Source organism: Rhipicephalus sanguineus, chromosome 7 (assembly GCF_013339695.2).
Source record: "Rhipicephalus sanguineus isolate Rsan-2018 chromosome 7, BIME_Rsan_1.4, whole genome shotgun sequence".
NCBI lineage: Eukaryota > Metazoa > Arthropoda > Arachnida > Ixodida > Ixodidae > Rhipicephalus > Rhipicephalus sanguineus.
In genome coordinates, this window is record NC_051182.1 from 136,874,078 (window position 1) to 136,892,956 (window position 18,879).

At 47.8% G+C, this 18,879-nt stretch overlaps 2 protein-coding genes across 4 annotated transcripts in view; one reads left to right on the top strand and one right to left on the bottom strand.

Annotated features, from left to right (window-relative positions):
* Nucleotides 1–18,879, bottom strand: part of LOC119400053 (dehydrogenase/reductase SDR family member 4) — a 107,191-nt gene that overhangs the window by 59,645 nt on the left and 28,667 nt on the right. The window contains exons 3-9 of one of the 3 annotated variants that reach the window (XM_037666973.2): nt 18,346–18,423; nt 17,618–17,641; nt 17,375–17,445; nt 16,902–16,953; nt 16,152–16,286; nt 14,498–14,553; nt 9,955–10,095 (exon numbers count right to left, since the gene is read on the bottom strand). In XM_037666973.2, coding sequence (XP_037522901.1) covers nt 10,047–10,095; nt 14,498–14,553; nt 16,152–16,286; nt 16,902–16,953; nt 17,375–17,445; nt 17,618–17,641; nt 18,346–18,423 — 465 coding nt within the window. In that variant the 3' untranslated portion in view covers nt 9,955–10,046. Of the gene's footprint in view, nt 1–9,954; nt 10,096–10,898; nt 12,714–14,497; nt 14,554–16,151; nt 16,287–16,901; nt 16,954–17,374; nt 17,446–17,617; nt 17,642–18,345; nt 18,424–18,879 lie in introns of those variants that run through there. The other 2 variants (XM_037666971.2, XM_037666972.2) reach the window with 2 other exon arrangements.
* Nucleotides 2,593–9,367, top strand: LOC119400052 (uncharacterized). Its single transcript, XM_037666970.2, has 2 exons — nt 2,593–2,963; nt 6,215–9,367. Exon 2 carries the CDS (start codon nt 6,292–6,294, stop codon nt 8,578–8,580), a length of 2,289 nt encoding a protein of 762 aa, XP_037522898.1. The 5' UTR covers nt 2,593–2,963; nt 6,215–6,291; the 3' UTR covers nt 8,581–9,367.

An 18,879-nucleotide genomic window follows, 5' to 3' on the forward strand; every position in this document is an offset into this window, starting at 1 on the left:
CAGATATTTTGAGCACCTGGCGTTTTTTTAACGTGCACCTAAATCTAGGCAGATGGGCCTCAAGCGTATTGCATCCATTGATATGCAGCCGGGATTCAATCCCACTACGTTCGGGCCAGCAGTTGAGCACCGTAACCACTAGACCACTGTGACGGGCCACGAAGGTTGAAGCATGCATGAATTCAGGTGCTCGCCAAGTCCAAAAGATTTTCAGCACCCAGGGTCTCTGTCACTTTTCAATTACAAACCTCTGGTCATGACTGTTGTGCCACTGCAAAGAACTGATGGTGTCAGCTATTCACAGGCATAAAAGATACATTGATGAAGTGCTCAGCTCTGTGAGGATTCCAGAGGGGTTTGTGCAGAAGCTGCGACTCGGTTGACATGCATGTTAGTTTGAAATAGAAGCATGCATCCATACTCACTGAAACTATTCACAACGTACTGTTTGTGTAGAGCAACTGTGTTTCTTGTTTAACTAAACTCTGCAAACTCTGACATTCCACTTCCTGAACCAACGAATGACAAGCGATGCAGTTCTAGTTAATGACACATTATGATGAAACTGTGCAGCGTTCCCCATCTGCAATTTAAGTACTGCTCAGAAAATCTTCTGACATTGTGATGGATCCAACATGATACCTGGTAGAAAAATAATAGGGAAGCTGCGTTCAACTTTGCACTTTACTCTACTTATTTCTTTGATAAGATGCTTATCTTCGTGTATATTTCATGTTACCTTGAGTATTTCGCACCACTTCCAACTTGACTAATGACCTGTGATCATTCCTGTTGTTCACCAGTCACAACCACAATGTTTCCACAAATTTCAAAGGTCACCTCTGCAACTGAGTCTAGACCATTCTTCGTTGCGTTTTTCTCCCTTTATTACTTGAAAATTAAAGCATCGCGTGTCTTGTTCACATCACGTGAGCTTGCCTGCAACACATTTACCTGGAGGAAAACATGATCAGGGATAGCTGAGCCAAACGGTAGATTTGTCTCACTGCTTTTACAAAATAATGTGCTGTAGCACTGCAGCATATTATGACTATCGATCTACTTATGCTCCATGGGTTCGTCTACATGAGCCAAAGGCTATGACTGTTACGTGCACTTTCTGTGTACATATATGCAAAAGTATGTGTTTGTGTGTATGTGCAAAAGGGAGTGACACAACGCAGGGCAATAAAAAAAAAGTACAGGAAAGGGTGTTTTTCCTATACCCCTTGTTTTCTTCGGCGTGCGTTGCGTCATTATCTTTTGCACAGTATGCACCAACCATTCGAACAACTTGTTTTGTTATGATATATTTCAATGCGCGGGATTGTTTCGCTTCATGCTGCTAGTCATAATCTGTACAACTCGTATGTGTACACTTATTTACGCTGATGTAGCACTTTATATGCTTACCCTGCTTATGTGATTGTATTATGCTGTATTATGCGTTTTCGTATCCTATTTATATTGTACGCGTGCTCGATGTACGCATTCCTGTATTCAGGTTTTACCACAGCAGTATTTCGAATCTTTTTCGTTTTCTTTTGTTATTGTTACCGATATTATAGCCCAAATATTGCCTAAACGTGCAGCAATTTACGTTTCCTTCAATAAAATGTCATGTGAAGAAAGTTATATGCGCTTTTTGCTTCTCGAGCGAGCGCCGAAAGCGGCTGCTATGCAGCTGCGACGGCGCCGCTCGCCACCATTCGCCATGCTACCACAGAGGCTACAACGAAGCAGAAAAACAACTACACACATTACGTACGTACATCGGCAATAAAGAGAGAAGACAGTGCAGTAGCAATTAGTGCGCAAACGCTCGAACCGACGTCGCGGCCGCGGGGCCGGCGGCACCACGAGCGAGGAAGCGACCGCGAACGGGCGCGGCCATATTGGATTTTTTCCTTTCGGATTGGCTCGCCTCCAGCAGAAATCCAAAATCCAGTCAATCCCCGCCGCTCCCAGGAACCGCCACCGTCGCCGGAAGCGGAAAAACGTCCCCATTGGCCCTATGGGTATGTCACTCCAACATAACGATGCAGAGTTTCAGCGGCAGGAAAAATTTCGGTTGCTGTAGACGGCGGATCCCACAGTGCGAACGAGCTGTATGTCCATGTACAAATTGTTCTTCGAGGCATTTGGGATTAAAAAAATGACACAGTATGATGACAATTCACTGACATTATTCTTGCTATGCGGTATCCAAAAGATAGAAATGGACAGCGCGTGTCTTAGAAAGTGAGTGGCACGCATGCGCGCTGTTAAGGCCGCTTGCAATGGTCGCTGCTTATTGCAGCGTTGTATCTTAAGTCAAGCTCAATTTCAATCCCATACAGCCTCTTGTGCCATCTATGGCTTTTTCTTTCTTTATTTATTTCCTTATTTATTTATTTTTTTATGTAGCTCATGGTTGGGTGAGTGGCAATGGACGTAAGGTTAGTTGTGATCGCGGGCTAGGCAGTATCAGCACTGCTCACTCGGAAAATGTGTACGGGAAAGAGTGTGATGACAAAGTGAAGGCGGTGGAATGGCGAAGGAGGGGAGGAGAAAAGAACAACAGCGCGATAACCAATGACGACAAAGTTGACCACCATCGATAGCCAGGGGAACTATCGCTGTCCGCAGTTTTGGCAGACGATACAGCGAGTACACACACACCCACGAGCTTACAGCGACTCTTGCGCGTTCCTTGTATCTAGCTAGGCTTAATGACCCGCCGAGTGCGTATGTTCGAACTTTCGTGGGCTGTACGAATGCCGCAATCTGCCGCTACTGCCACTGAGCCGCCGATGAACTGAGTGGCCGATGAAGAAGAGCTGTAGGTAGCCGCTCAGTTGCGCTTTCTTCGGCTATTGCTCGCGGACACGAGACCAGGACGACGTCGTCAAGACAGCTCAGTCGACGGACGTAATGGCGCACACCGATCTCGTGGACGTCTAGGGCTTGCACGGCGTTAACAGGTAAGTTACGCAGCTTGATACAGAGGTGAACACACTAGTCTAGAACGCTGGAATGGCACGCGTTCCGGCGTAGTGTATACCTATAACAAATAGTTTGATGTAGCCCACACTTGAGCATTCATTGTAAGTGGTCATGCATGCTATAACTGGGACCCTTTCAAACCAGGTGTAATCGGCAAGCGCCGTCATTGCAGTCCGAAGCGCGCCGTCCCAGAGTGAGCTGACCTCTGTACATAAGTGTAACGGTGAGTTGTCCGCCGCGGTGGTCAGGGGCGTAGCCAGGGGCGGGGGGGCTGGGGGGGGTTCAAACTCCCCCCGAAATTTTTCAGTTTTGCTTGTGTATATATACACGCGCACAAACAAACGCACGCACGAACATACATAAAGTATGGTTGAACCCCCCCCCCCCCCCCCGAAAAAATTTCTGGCTACGCCCCTGGCGCTGGTACAATGGTTACGGTGCTCGGCTGTTAGCACGAAGGACGCGTTTCGGTCCCGACCGCGGCGGTCACATTTGCGAAATGCCCAGAGGCCCGTGTACTGTGCGATGTCAGGGCACGTTGAAGTACACAAGATAGTCGAATTTTACGGAGCCTTCTGCGGTTGACCTCAAGGTACTACGCCGCCTATCCCGGTTACCACACTGTCTTGTTCAACAAGAGACGCACGTCCGAAACGAGCTCTCTTCTTTTAATGGAGCAGCATGGCTAGAGACTTGGCATCATGCCCTCGAGCGAGCAGCAGCTCCTGAGGAGAAATAACGATCATGAATGGCGTCTGCTAGGCGCATAAAGACGAAGTTTCAACAACCTCCACTATTGCGTGTCATGCCGTTGTTTTGGTACGTAAAACCCCCAGAAATTATTTGATAGTTGGTGAGGTAAAAACGCGAAGGTGATCAATCGACGCAACAGTTACGCAAATACAACTGAAAGAAATTGTAGAATGGTTGAAAGGCGGGCTAGTTGGTATATGTTCATACTGGAATAGCAGCGCTTGTGTTCGCGTCGTCTTTTTTTTTTAAGCTGTCACTCAGATTGATCTTGAACCGCCTGCCACCAAACGCTAGCGCTAGGTCCTTTTTTTCAATTTTGGTCACGGTGGCGTTACGGGACGCAATTGTTTTAAGACAAACACATTGGTACATAGGCTTTTAGGTTGTGCGTGTATGTTTATAGCTGGAGACCAAAGGCAGGCACGTCAGTGCTTCATTTTTGTTGCATTCACTGCAAACTTTTTCTTTCGGAATCGACCAAAGGCTAGGAGGGGGGTGGGGGGTTGGGACGGGAGTGCTGCGATAAAACTTTTTCTGTCCATTCCCCAAATGAGTCCGGCTGAAGCCTCACGTTCTTTGCTGGCATTCGAGAAATCTCGATAGGTATAATGTAGAAGTGTTTTCAAACTAGAAAAAAAATTAACTGTGATAATGCCCGCCCCCAACATACTCTAGTCTTAGAAAAACTCGTTGCAGGGCTAGTTGGTATATAACTTTGAGAAAAAATTTAGACGCCTAAGCGACACCAAACTGACGAAGCACAAGAAAAGAGCGTCGTCCCTGTGCAAGTAGCAGCAATATGAAGATATTTTCTTGTGCTTCGTCCTTCTGTAGCTGCTAAGGATGTTTCGATATTCGAGTTAACGTACGAGTAAGCTGGCTGCTGTTGGACTGCCGCACGGGAACTTATACGCTTATCTAACAGATGCACATTTCCCAGCCGTGGACATCGGCGAATCGTGCGATTGCGTATCTGCGGCCTTTTAGACGACCGGCCGTTTAGACGACGTCTCCTGGCAACGTATTGCGCCGGAATCCCCAGCGCGAGCTCTCGGCGCGTGACGTCATTTATAGCAAACCAAGCAGATGGCTGCTAGATGCGCCCTGCGCTGTCCCACGAAGAGGTCGCTACGAGTTGCTTCGTCGCAACTGCACTTCGCTGTAAACGTAGAGCACAAAGGTAACTCCTCCTGTCATCTCGACATATCACAGCTACTTAAACAGCGCTCTTCAACCACCTGTAAGTCGCCGTTGGTTACACGGCCGCCCTTGAAGCGTTGAATGACCAGTCAACTGTACTTTGTGAATGATCTAGTGTATGTCTAGTAAACCATCTTGTGGATCACAGAGGGTCAGGGGACAGACGTGTGTTAAGGACATCTTAGTCGAAATCAAGAAGAAATGGGCATGGGCAGGGCATGTGTGGCAAAGGCAAGATGACTGCTGGTCATTAAGAGTGCGACTGAATTCCATGAGAAAGCAAGCGCGAAGGGAAGGCAGGAAGTTAGGTGGACAGGTGACATTAACAAGCTCGCGGGGATAACGTGGCTGCATCAAGCACGGGACCGAGTGAATTGGGAAACATAGAAGATGGTGTGGTGTGTTTTTGCGTATATGCATGTGTGAATGTGTACGTGTATGAGGGAATGCCAAGTTGCGCGAAGTTTTCTTCAATATGATCAGTTACCAACTGGACTAATGGCAAGTTGTAATAGGAGATGACCTTGCTCTGCAATGGGCCTAGCCAAGCTGCTGCTGATGATGATGATGAGTGTAAATCAGTGAATGTGTTTGCGTGTCTGCGATCACGTTGTACACCATCCATAGTTGTCCTCCAGCGCATGTATGTAGAGCAAGCCAGGCGATCAACCGGGCCCACATATCCAGCATATGCAATGGAATCTTTCATCCATCTCGCCATTCTACTTAATATCGATTAGTGTACGTGTTGATGTCTTCCATTTGAAGGTCAAACGCTGAACCCGTAGCGTATCGTCCGGGCGCGTTACTAAGATTTTACTTCATGACTGCGTCCAGCACTCACTTGTTTTTTGTGTGCGCATATATGCACAGAGTAGTAAAATATTGATTAAATTTTGACTCGATATGTAGTTGCATAAAGTATAAAAATCGTAAAACATTTCTGGGAGTTGAACAACCTCCCAGCACCGGCCTGCGCTTATGCTTTTGTCACGTCATAACAGTGTACCTGTTTTAGGGCTGGCTTGGAGACAGAGTAGTGTACGCATGTCACACTGCGGTTCCCAGATACGCCCATAGATGGCGTAACAGCCTCGGTCGCGGACGAAGCGCTAACTGCCCAGCGACAACAGAAAATCAAGAAGAGGTCATAATCATAATCATAATCAGAAAATCGCGAGTGAAACGCAGGGGAACCGTCCGCGGCCTCCACTGTTCCTGCGGATTTCCCACTGGGTGGAACTGGAGTAATATTGTTTTGTTTTTACATGCGCAGGTTCTCGTCGTCAGCTTTCCTGCGAATAGGCGCCTCAGCAAAACTCTGTCGGGCAGAACCACGAGTCCAGCTGAGACATGGGAAAATCGCTCAGCCGCCACTGCTTGTCCAGTCGACGCGAGCGACCTCCTTCGGTCTTGTCGGTCGACGAGGACATAGTGGGTCCCTGCACAGGCACCGCGGAGCCGGACTGCCCCTGCGTCATCTTCAAGAAGCTCGAAGCCCTCAACAATCGCCTGCGATCAGTGCGACTTGAACTCGTGGAAGTCCTGCCCGGACAGCTGTCCCTCTCGTGGTACGAGTCGCCCTGGGAGTCGAGCAAGCTAGAGCCAGCCGCGACTTCTCAGTACGACCCCCGCAAGTCGCCGGCCCTCGGAAATGTACGGGCACACCTCGCCGCCGCCGGTGACGACACTGCGCAGGTCACGGCGAAGGAGATCGAGGAGAGAACGCGAGCCCTGACCCTCGTGCAAGACGTTCTCACGACTCACCGCTGCGTCATCGCGGTCGAAGTCAACGGTCGCACGTTCGGCGGTCACGAAGAACTCATACGAGACGCCATAACGAGCGCCGGCTCGTCTCTAAGAGCCTTCAGGGTTCGCGACGTCTATCGCGTCAGCCAGCGTCTCGTGGACGACCTGAGCGAGGCCGTGGGCTCCCTCAGCCAACTTCAAGAGCTCGCCTGGACCCACGACAAACTACAGAAGCCTCTCTCGGGCAGGCTGCTGACCCTCCTACGCACGTCGACGCTGACGTCTCTCGACCTAACCGAGGTTCACATGCCATTCCCGCACGCTGAGAAACTCTTCGGCACCCTCAAGAAGAACTCGAGCCTGAGGAAACTGACGCTCAGCGCTTGCCTCGTGATCAGCGACCCGGACGAGACGAGCGGCCTGCTGCGGGACTACCTGAGCGGAGGGCACTGCGACCACCTGCTGTCCCTGACAGTACGAAAGAGCTGTACCAGTCATCCGCCGTCCCTGAGCGCAATCGTAGACGGCGTCTGCGACAACCGGTCGCTGCAGGACTTGAGCGTCGCGGGTTTCTTCCTGGGCCGGTGGAACTTCGCGGTCGTCGCCAAGTTGCTCAGCGAGAACCAGACGCTGCGGCGACTCACGCTCATCGGGACCTCCTGGTTCGAAGTTTTTCAAGGCAGCTTCAAGTCGCGCGAGCATTGGAAGAAGCGCGAGTCCGAGGCGCCCAACGGCTTTCCCCGATGCCTCCGGGCGCTGGCGGACCACCGGTCGCTGGAGCAGCTCACCGTCGACGTCTCGACGTTCACGGTGCAACAGTGCTTCGCCTTCTGCGAGGCCGTTCGCGCCAACGAGGCGCTGAATACCGTCACGCTGGCCCGCGTACGGAACGAGGACGTGGGCGCCTTCTGCGACGCCGTCCGGAAGACCGGCACCGAACAACGAATTCGCCTGGACCACGGATACGTCCTCAAGGAGGGCTGTTGCGACGACGTCGTCGAGTACCCCGCCCTGATCAAGAACGTGGTGCTGGACCGAAACAACTTCCGCGAACCCCAGATGATCAACGAAGCTCTGCGATCACTACCACGATTCGGCCAGGTCAATTCGCTATCTCTCAGCGTGGTCATCTCTCAGGAGCTGTTCGGCGTCGTCGCGAGTTTTCTGGAGGCGACGACGTCGCTCAGGAGGCTGGACCTCTCACTGCCCACGAGCGAACCGGGAAGTCGCGAGGCTCTGCTGCGCGTGCTCGCGCGAAACCGGAGTATTCGAACACTGCGGATCCACAAGATGCGCTTCAGCGATCCCGAGATCCAACTGCTGGCCACGACGGTATCGGACAGCTCGACACTGTGCGAGTTCGGGTTCTTCGTCGAAGACAACGACCGCGTCACGCTCAAGGCATTCCTCTGCGCGTTAGAACCGTGGTTCTCCTGCAACTACTCCATGCTGGAGCTCAGCCACAGTCCCGTCGATGATTGTCCTCAGTACCTGAGCGTAGAGCGGGTCCCGAGGCGCAACATGGCGCTGGCCGTGCGGGCGTCGCACTACGTCATGGGCGTCAACGCCAGCAAGCGGTGCGCCAGGGCACTCGAACTGGTGTCCAATGGTCAAGGCGTGGTCAGGACGGTAGCCGGATTCGCCTCCGTGGATGAAATGACGGCAGCTGGGCTTGTTCAGCAGGCCCTGGAACGGCTGGCCGACATGACCACTTTCATGAAGGCGGCGGGCGTCGTACGACAGAACTTGATCTGCCACCCGGTGAGCGGGGAAGACTTGCGAGGTGGCGCTCGTTTGCAGCTGGATCGATTAGACGCGGACAGCTGGCGGCACGTGAGACGGTACATCAGGTTGGCCGACATCTTGGACAGTGATTTTCATCCACCTCTGTAACTTATTGTGCTGGGAGTTCCACCTCCACGTTTCTTATCCTGCGGACACTGGCTGCACTAGTGTGCGAGGAACTACGACAAAGATGGGCAAAGGCGCCGCAGCATCGCCGTTGTAATCTTCCTTTGTTGAACGTTTCCGTGCCCTACTGCAGCCAAGCATGAATATTTATTACCAGTTATTTATTATGCTCCAGACCATCTAATTGCACCGAACTCAACGGCATGCTGAAATGTTGCATGACACTTTATTTAAACACGTGACCTCTCTCTGCGGGGAAGGAAGACAATGTGTGTATGTCACCATCGTATCTTTTTACTATAGAACTTACGTACTTAGTGTAACATTTTTTTTTCTTTTTCAATGCAGAGCTTTAACATAACTGACGCCAGCGTAAATGTATACCAGAATACAACAGAATGGTATCTCATGAGAGCACATAACAATAAGATTACTTGGTACATTGGCTAAGATAATTTTTATAGTTTGGGATAGTAGATAGACGAAATACAGTTACTGGCTGCAAGAAATCTGAGCGTTTTCGTTAGACAAGACGCCACCGCACGTCTCCACAAGTAGCGCTAATAGATGGCTCTTATGTTGTGGCTTACATCTACCTACCTCTGCTGCACGGAAACGCAGTCTACATATTACCAATAGCTGACTGTAAATTTGACAGGTGCAAGCAATAGTGCGTCGGCAACAGCTCTGGGGCTGAAGCCATAGATCTCTGTGTTGCAGTATGTCGTGTAGAATAGCAAAGCCGTCAAAATTAAAAATGTATTTTCTGCATCTGGATCCGCCTATTAACTGTGGCTCATTATTTGGACGTTTATACTCCATAAGCAAGTCTGTCTACGTGACCGAATAATACCAATTGTGCAAGTACAACAAATTTGCGCTTTGTTGCGGCTGTAAATAAATGTATTTTCCTCTGAAGAGTACTTGTCTTTCACACGACACTGAAGCTCCAGGCCCTCAGTACGGCGTTGACCAAGAAATGTTTTCAAAAAACCACACAGACTTGCACACAGAAGGAATTGCTTCGCTGTAGCATGCTACTTAGCATGCTCGCTGTAGCATGCTACTTAGCATAAGCAGCATTCTACATATCTGGTGTTGGTGCCTTCTAACAATGTACGACTGCCTTCTGTGATAACCTTAGTTAGGCCACGCCAGTGGTATCTCTGTCCTGAATAGAACCTTGTGAAGAGGCAGCAGCTATGTATGAAGCAACAAGCTGTCATTTTGCACTGCTAGTGTTTGGACAGTATCGGCACTAATGATATCAAGAGACTGACCAAAGGCAGCAAGTAGCAGACACAGACACTCGCGTCTGTAGCTGGGTCAAGTTCAGCTATTGTTAAAGCACGTGGAGTTCCAGGGTGCCCTTTATTCCGCTATATGCAATGGCGTTTGTTTAATACCGGGTTGATGGATGCTGGTAGAGGCATCCTCGGACACTTCATCTAACCACAATTGCAGGCACGCTTTATTTCTCCGGCGAGTGTCCTTGAACTGAAAAAAAGGCGTCTTAGTCTTGCATGTTGACAATTACGCACTGCCAAAAATTCACACAAACAACGAAGCATGAAAATACACGTTTTAGTGGCACGAGCAACGAGTGACACTTTTGTTTCTCTTCCAAGAACTTCCGGTAGAGCACCTACTTCCAGTTTCCAAAATGCTCACAAAGTGACATCTAAGCAATAAACCTGGTGCGAAATCGGTGGTTTTGGTTCAAGTAATCGGTTACATTGGATTTATTGGAGCATAAGTTTACTTAAGGGCCAATTAACTGTAAGGACAATTACTGAAAATTATTTGAACGAGCGCATTGAAAGAGCAGACGGTTTTCTTGTGAAGAGCTGGGATCGTTGCGGTACCTGGCGGAGCGGATCTCAACCACGCGCTTTTTTCCATGGCCTCCGAGATTAGCCGGCGACTCGCCCTTCGCAGTCGGCTAATCTCGGAGGCCATGTTCGTTCTACGCGGCCTCTGGGAATCGCTTCGGCACAGCGCCGAAACAAAGTTAACCCACGGAATATACAAGGGCACACGAACGCCGAGGTGAGTGCCATGATAGACATCCAAGTCAAGGATTAGGGTCGCCTCCAATTCTTTTACTGCATTAATTGCTATGTTTGTCTGGTGAGCTCGGTGCTGTCAGATGACGTCTCCAATCCTCATGCTCTCATTGACGCCCCCGGTGACCTCGCCATCTAAAAATACCAAGTTGTTCGCACACAAGCTGCAGCTTTCGTATGACGCGGAAGCGTACGCATTTCTCACAGCAAAACATCAGACATTCACAAAACAAGTCGGGTGAACAGCAACGGCTTTATTTTTTTTACTTGTCAAACAGGAACTCAACGTGCATAGCTCAAACTTAAACAAGGCTAACAAACAATCGCTGACGGATGGCACACCGTGAAATCGTGAATTGTAGATATAACGCTACCCCTTGTCGCCATTTGCCCGCCACATGCACCGGAAGAACGCAAGCTTCGTAGAAATGGCCATGGACAACGGCTCACGTAAGAACATTGTAAAACTACTTCGCCATGCCTTCCAGAATGACTGTGTCCATCCACCTGTCAATACTGGTGCGCACAATTCACAACGCTTTTGAACGTACACTGCACAAATGCACTGTTGCTCATCGAGACTGCTTCAACATTTGGCACCTTCACAGCCACTTGTCTGGTCCAGCCTCAGCAGTACACATTTATTTCGTTTACAGCATAGGTTCCCAGGCTTTAATGTATTTCCAAGCCCAGGAGTCTCTAAACATGAACCCATTTCAGATGTCTGAATAGGGATGCCTGTAGAAAGAGAGCTGAATTTACAGCTGTGACGTGTCCTTGTAACAGTTTTCGATGCAAAACTGGCCAACACTTTCCCGAGCTCGGGGCAGGCATACACTCTCAAGTGTTTGGTCCATGCGGCACAAGGATAGACCCTGCACTTCACATGTCGCGCATTTCTTTTTCCTGCAGATTAACACTGCATACTCAAAAGTACAGGCCAAAACACATCCACGTGCTTCAGCTCGGCAGAAACATCTCCAGCGACGGGGTACAGAGGTACGTGCACCTTGACGTACGCTTCTGGCTTGCACTAAAGTTGAGCTGTTGGAACGTACGTTAAAGTCTACCAATGCAGAAAATACTTGGCCTTTAGCAGAGCTATGTAACTGAGATGATTAGACCTGGTTTGGAAGGAAAATAGAAAATGGCTGACAGGAGGCAATATTCTCCCATATATGTATTAAGAGAGCCTGCATAGCCTATTACTGGTTTGATTGGAAGTCAAATATTGAGTGGGCGTTCTATTTTACAATAGACCGTACTGTACATGGTCAATATGTTAACCGGTTCAATGCAGTAGCCACTGACAGGAGGCCACAAATACGCATCCATGCCACACAAACATAATTTAACACGCTGCCTTCAAAAAAGCTTGCCGAACTTTTGCTCCGTAACATTTATACTTGACCTGCAAGTCAGCACACGAATCAACCCTCGTTACAATGAAGTCTCATGACATGAAAACATCGTCGTTGTATTTGCTATTTTTTATAAGAATATGTCCATTAAATTCCAATACCGACAACATACTTTAGATTTACTTCGCTATAAGCGGTAATTCATTACATCCATTTTTCGCGATATCGTGGCTTGACAATGTGATAGTCAAACTCGACTCCAACATGCAAGCATCACTGTTACGATCAGCTGTTTGATATAAATGTATATCCATAACATGTCGATATTGAATATATACCTTTTAGATTTGCTTCCTTACATCTAAGTTTGGATGAACAACGTATGACATTACCGCGTTTTGCAATTCTTCCGCGTGGCAACAGGAACCCAGCGGTGTGCCTCAGGCACTGTGTTCGAAAACATATGAATATTGGAAATTTATATGTCGGTAAACTAACAACGTAAACGTTTCGTGGAATCTTCTGCGCAACGTTGCTGCGCAAGTTGTAGAGCGAGGCTTGTGGATGTCGCTCTCAGAGCTTGCAGAAGAAGCCTCCTGCCACGGGGACGTTCTCGCCAGTGATGTAGCGGGCATCATCGGAGACTAGGAAGGACACGACGCCGGCACAGTCTTCTGGAGTTCCGAGCCTGTGGTCAATTGGGGATTGTGTTAACAACAGCGGGAGAAGTGACCACTGGCAATATTGAACAAAATACATTGTTTCGCCGTAAGGGCGAAGCAATTAATGCGATAGCAACAAACTCGAATGTTATACGAAGTACAAGGCTAGCAGCTAACTCGTTTAGGACCCTGTCTGGCGTAACTCTAAGAAACGCTAGCGTAAGGGAATACTGTCAAACACCGGCCGTATTGGCGAACAAAGGCACGCACAGAATAGCAAGAGACACGCAACGCCAGACACACAGTGGCCTTGTGCGTATTTTCCTATTCTGTCAGTGTCTTTGTTCGCCAGTACAATGTTACACGGTATTCACTAGAACAAACTAGCCCAGCTGTCAACGCTTAGAGTAGTTAGGGAACACGGCCGCTCCAGCAAGCGAGGCAGTTTTTGCACTGTCTCTCGCTTCAACTCGAAGTAAGCGGTGAGAGCCCAGTACGTACAAAGGTACGAGCCGTACAAAAGTACAAAGGTAGTGGTACAAAGGTACGACCTCTGTCGAGAAAGCGCGTGCGACCGCGCCTCTTTTATCAAAGTTCGCAGTCGCTGCCCGAGCGACCCCTCCCCCCCCCCCCCCGCTCTACCGGCACGCCTTCAAGATCCTTCGCGCGACAGAGCCAGCCCGCGCGTTCCATCTATGCTTGAGCCGCGCCAGTCGGCAGCCTTCGCAAGCTTTCACTCGCACATAGAAAATACGACGCGCTGGGTGTTGTTATCGATTTGGAATTTACATGGAACATGACGGCGACGGCAAAATGCATCTCGAGTGTCCATATAATTGAAATCGCAATAAAGCAGAAAATTGTGCTAGGAATTGGTTTAAGTATTACTGTAAGAAGCGTGAGAAAGCAGGACACGAGAATGCACAAGGAGTGAACACAAAGTGCAACAGCTGCTCTGCGAGATTCTGAAGCTTATATGCGTTTTTAGCGCTTGTGCTATTGCATAACTTCCCAGAACTTATGCTACTTTGTGTTCTCAGATCTTACGCTAACGTGTGTTCTCAGTGCTTATACTACAGTGTGTGCTCATGGCACTTGTGCAACTGTGTTCACAGCGCTGGGAGGAATGTGTTCATAGCACTTGTGCTAATGCGTGTATTCTTAGCGCTTACACCACAGAGTGTACTTGTAGCACCTGCAGCACTGACCGTGTCCATAGCGCTTGTGCTACTGAGCATTTGCGGCATGTTTTCCAATGTTAGAACATTTTTGCTACTAAGTGTGTTCACCGCTGTCTGTGCAAGTGTGTTCACAGTGTTTGCAGCACTTGTGCTGCTGTAAAAGTCCCTAATGTTTTTATGTGTTTACAGCGCATGCACAATTCAGTGTGGTTCATTGCACTTGCGTGTGTTCCTTCTAAATTCCTGTGTCCCGTTTGTTTCTAAACACTTCTCACCAGTGTGTTTAGTGACAATGTTTAGTTGCACAGGGAATACAGAATTAGTTCAGGCAAGATGTAAACTTTAGCAGATTTAGCCGTATGCAGCTCTTTTGCGACTTGGTCATTAGACTCCGATGAGAACGGTGGATGAAGCTGCGACCGATGTACAGAACAATTCAAACACTAGTATGCGCCCAGTTTATTGAACATTCATGACAGTTTACGCAGCATTATATACATTGTTGCTATAGTCATCATTGGAGATTACTATGTGCGCTGCAGAGCACGAGGTTGCGATTTTCATTCTAGGCTGCACTTAGTTGGCGTTAAATAAAAAAAACAGCACTTGCGCATTAATATGTTGCTCACCTCTTTTGCGGGACTTGTGGGAGAATGGCGGCCTCTATGGATGGCTCCTTCCATAGCTACAGCATGAGAAGAAGACGATGGAGCAAGGGTTGAAGGTCCATTTAGCACTTCCATTCAGTCAGAACATCACAAGAGCAATTACATATAAAAACTGCAATATGCTAATGCTAGGACTCATAGAAAACTGAATGCAAGTCATCGCGTGACAGAATTTTCAGCACTGCATATCGAAAAGTCCAGACAAATTGGCTCTCTGTGTAAATTTTACATGTTGGCCCCATGGAATCACAAGGGAAAGCTCTGCGGAGGGGCGAGGGCAGGACGAACGGTCCCCTAGCAAATTGTTTGCTTCACCATGACTCCCTCCCTAAGTGCGAGCTCCTTTGCAGCACCGTAGTGCCATGTAGTGAAGGGAGCTTTTGAACACTCGATGAAAAAGAAGCATCAAGCTATGTCCCCTGTGCCCCCCCCCCCTTTTCAACAAGCTACCCACAACAATGATGATGATGAATCAACTTTATTAAGCCCAACTGTGTTGGTAGTGCACGCAGGCACCAGACGGGGCGGTTCCCTAGTTTCGGGACCCGTATGTATCTAGCAGCTCCTGGCCCCTGTCCGTCAGTGCAAGCTGAGTCGGTAGGGCGGGGCTGGATAACAAGGTCTCCCATCGCTCAAGGGGTTGGGGATTGGGGGTGTTGGGGGGAAGGGAAGGAGGGGTTTTTTTTTAGTTCTGTGCACTCTGTCAAGATGTGCGGCAGGGTGCCATTCTCGCTCTTGCAAAACGGACAGAGCGTGTCGTGTTCCGCAGGGTACATGCGGTTCATCAGTACAGGATGCGCAAGCGATCCCGCCTGCGCTTGACGCAGTATCGTCTGTTGTTGCCTGGTCAGTTCGGGGTGCGGCTCTGGCAGTCTGCACGTTTCCTCTCGGTACATCCGGGTAATGTCCCGAAAGCTGGTAACCGGGTGCGGTAGCTCTAACAAAATATCCTGCCGGCACTTTGCATCTGTAAAACTTGTCATAACGTTAAAAGCTTCACTAGGTGCAACTGCATTGACTCATATAATAGTGTTTCTTTTCGTTACTTTCAACTTATCCCAAACCATTATAATTGTGCTTGGGACATAAACCAGTCAGAAAAAACCAACCGGAATTCTTTGACTGCTTGAACATGCCATGGCACTCCTCTCATCCCATTTTCCTTATTAAGAGGGGCAGGATAGTCAACCTAGACTGTCACTCACGAAAGGCCACATGACAGAATTTCCTATACTGGATCACGCTCTTTGCTGTACGGGGCATCATGTAAGCATCGTTTTCCACATTTAAGTGTATAAATCCTCATACAGTGAGTTAAACAGTGCTCATATCGTTCAGCAGAACAGAAAATCTTTCCATCATACTGGCTGTCTCGACTGTTCTGGATGACTATCTGTTAATGTGGTTAGCATAGAAGCACTACTAAACAAACCACCCCAATTTCAGAAAGCTAAATTAGGGGCAAATCGAGTATAGCACACATTTGGGGGGCACTGAAATAGCCAGGTGGTGACAGTATTTTTAGTGGGATGGGCAATGCACTTTCCCCCAGGGCCACACCCCTTCTTGTGACAGGTTTCGTTGCAGAAAAGAGTCAGGTACTGCGACTACTCACCGCTTCGCTGAACTTAGTCTTAATGATGCCTGGGGCGATGCAGTTTACTCGAATGTTGAGCGGTGCCACCTGCTCGGCCACTGCTCGCGTGAGGCCCAACAACGCCGTCTTGGACACGGAGTATGCACCGAGAAGCTGTTCGAACAGAAATGAAATCAGCTTGAGACAAGAGAACACAGTATATGGAAGCATTAATGCGACGATTCATTAGTTGAGGTCCAAGTTTACGATTCCTTTATAGCTCCCACTGCGCAATCTTACAGAGTGCCGCACTGCCGTGCTACTTGATACTCCCATGAAAAAGCAAGCTCTTGCACAAAATTTGTATAACTTGGTCCCTGCAGATTTCCTAACAAGCACTATCTATCCTAAATCACCACTGATGCTGATTCAGATACTATGCACTACTTTATCTTTAAAGTGCATTATATTAAAGTGCACTGCTGTAACTATTTCTCATGGAGGACACCTCAACAGTAGTACAGAGAAAAGGAGGCAAAGGAGTAAAGGAACAGAGGGGAAAACAAGAAAAGCTGAGCTGAAGAGCGACAAAAACGCCAACGCCCAGCCAATTTTGACAGGTTTCGCCCCATGTGTTGATACAATCTCGATACATTCACTGCAAGCCTTTCTTTCACAAGGTTATGAGTAAGCTGTCAAACAAACAAAGATTTACAACTGTGCAAAGAGAGCGCAGGATAGATTGCCTGCCACAAAGGAAATTCCGGTCGAAACACTGGCAGCACTCACCGGGAATGATTGGTAAGCCGCTATGGATGAAACATAGACTATGGAACCGCCCCTGAAAGAAGAACAAGCACAAGGAAGACATTTTACCATTTCCACCACAACAAGCGAAATACCACGACAGACAGTTTTTCCTTAATATTATTGCAAGCTTGCTTCTTTGTAATAAACATTTGGCCAACTAACGACAGCACCGCAGTCAACATTCAGATGTAGACCATGGCGCTATCTGCAGATTCTGATTCTCAATGCTAACAGATGCTTTTTGTGACAAGAGCTATTTTCGCTGTCAAAATTACACAAGTAAAACACTCCTTTCACACATTCCATGCAGGGGATCACTCTGACTGTTAGATGGACAAACTTCCTCGAAGGAAAGCCAGCTTTATACTTATGAAAATTTGGAATGCATTCATGGCTACAGGCATCATCAGATGAGAAATGAGCAAATACAAAGCATTGAGATGCTTCCTTACCCTCTCTTCTCTAAGTGAGGCACGATTTCTTTGGTGAGCAGGAAGGCACTCTTGACGTTTATGTCGAAAATCTTGGGAAGCAAAAGACAAACAAGACATCTGTTACCCGAGGTATCTCTCAGAGCCACTGAAAGCACTTGGGATCACATTTAAAAGGTAGCTGCAACACTCTAAGCCAACATCAAAACTAGCATGCAAATGGGGAAATTCTGAAATGGAAACAAACAATGAAAACAAACTCACTTTGTCCCAGGCAGCCTCTGGTGTCTGGACCACAAGCAGGTGTGATGAAAGAAAAAAAAAATGAAAAGTGAGCGTCACAGGCAAAAAGAGACAGTTAAGAACAATGTGCATTAGGTTAATTTTGAGCTGGATAAGCAAGTTGACTGTCTGACCGAGTGCTCAACAGAACAGATTGGTGGGCTATTTAATGTTGCATTACATCAGGTGTGGTGCCAATGGGGGCTACAAAGTGACAGAGAAGATTAAAATATAGCATTATGTCTTATCTTCTCTGTTGTCTGGTCTAGAGCAGGTGTAATAATTGAATACTGATTCATTGTGAGGATTCATGCGAGTTAGCAATTGACTGATTGATTCACTTATTGATTGATTGACTGGTATGATTCACTTAATGGTGCAAAGCATTAGCTGGACTGAGCGACATATTAGAATGTGAGGCTTGGGAACTGCAATTTAATTTCACATGCGTGACATTCTTCTATGGCAATCAAAATATGCTAACATTCTTGCTTCGCACACCGACAGTAATCTGAACTTCTGCAACCTGGCCACACAGAATTAAAATTTCAACACGCGAACTTAAAAATCACTTTACGAACAAGTCACTGACAGTATTTCTGCTCCTGTATTGTTAGGTGACAGGACATGTGTCAAGCCATGTTAACAGCTTTTTTCTGATGTGCTCCCATTGAGGAGACAAAGTTAAACTGAACTCAACATCCACTCACATCTAAGACAGGTGCCATGACGGGATTCATGCCTGCATTTGACACGAGGATGTCGATGCCTCCTAGCTTATCGATGACCTGCATATACACATGAACAGAAATGCAAAGTAAGACCACAGCAAGAACACGACAACTGATTAACAAGTAACACTATAAAAAGATTGTTAACACACACATATAAAAACAAGTGCCTAATTTACATGAAAGCCACGAGCTCATACAGAAACACAGTAACTGAGATTGTCATCTTAATGATGCCCTATGAAATGGGATTGTATGTTACGAACACAATTTTGCTGCAGTGTGTAGCAATACAATGCAACGTACAGTCACGCTCAATATGACTTGCAACAATATGGAAGCATGTAGCCTGGTGAGTTCAAAGACAGCGCATTGCTTCAACTTCTCCTGATTTCCACAACTAAATGTTATTTTATAATTTGGGGTCATCAACAAAGGAGAGACCTGCGTTTAGTTATGGAAATAAGGGCCAGTAGAAGATACGCGCAGTCTTTGAACATGTGAGGCCACGTG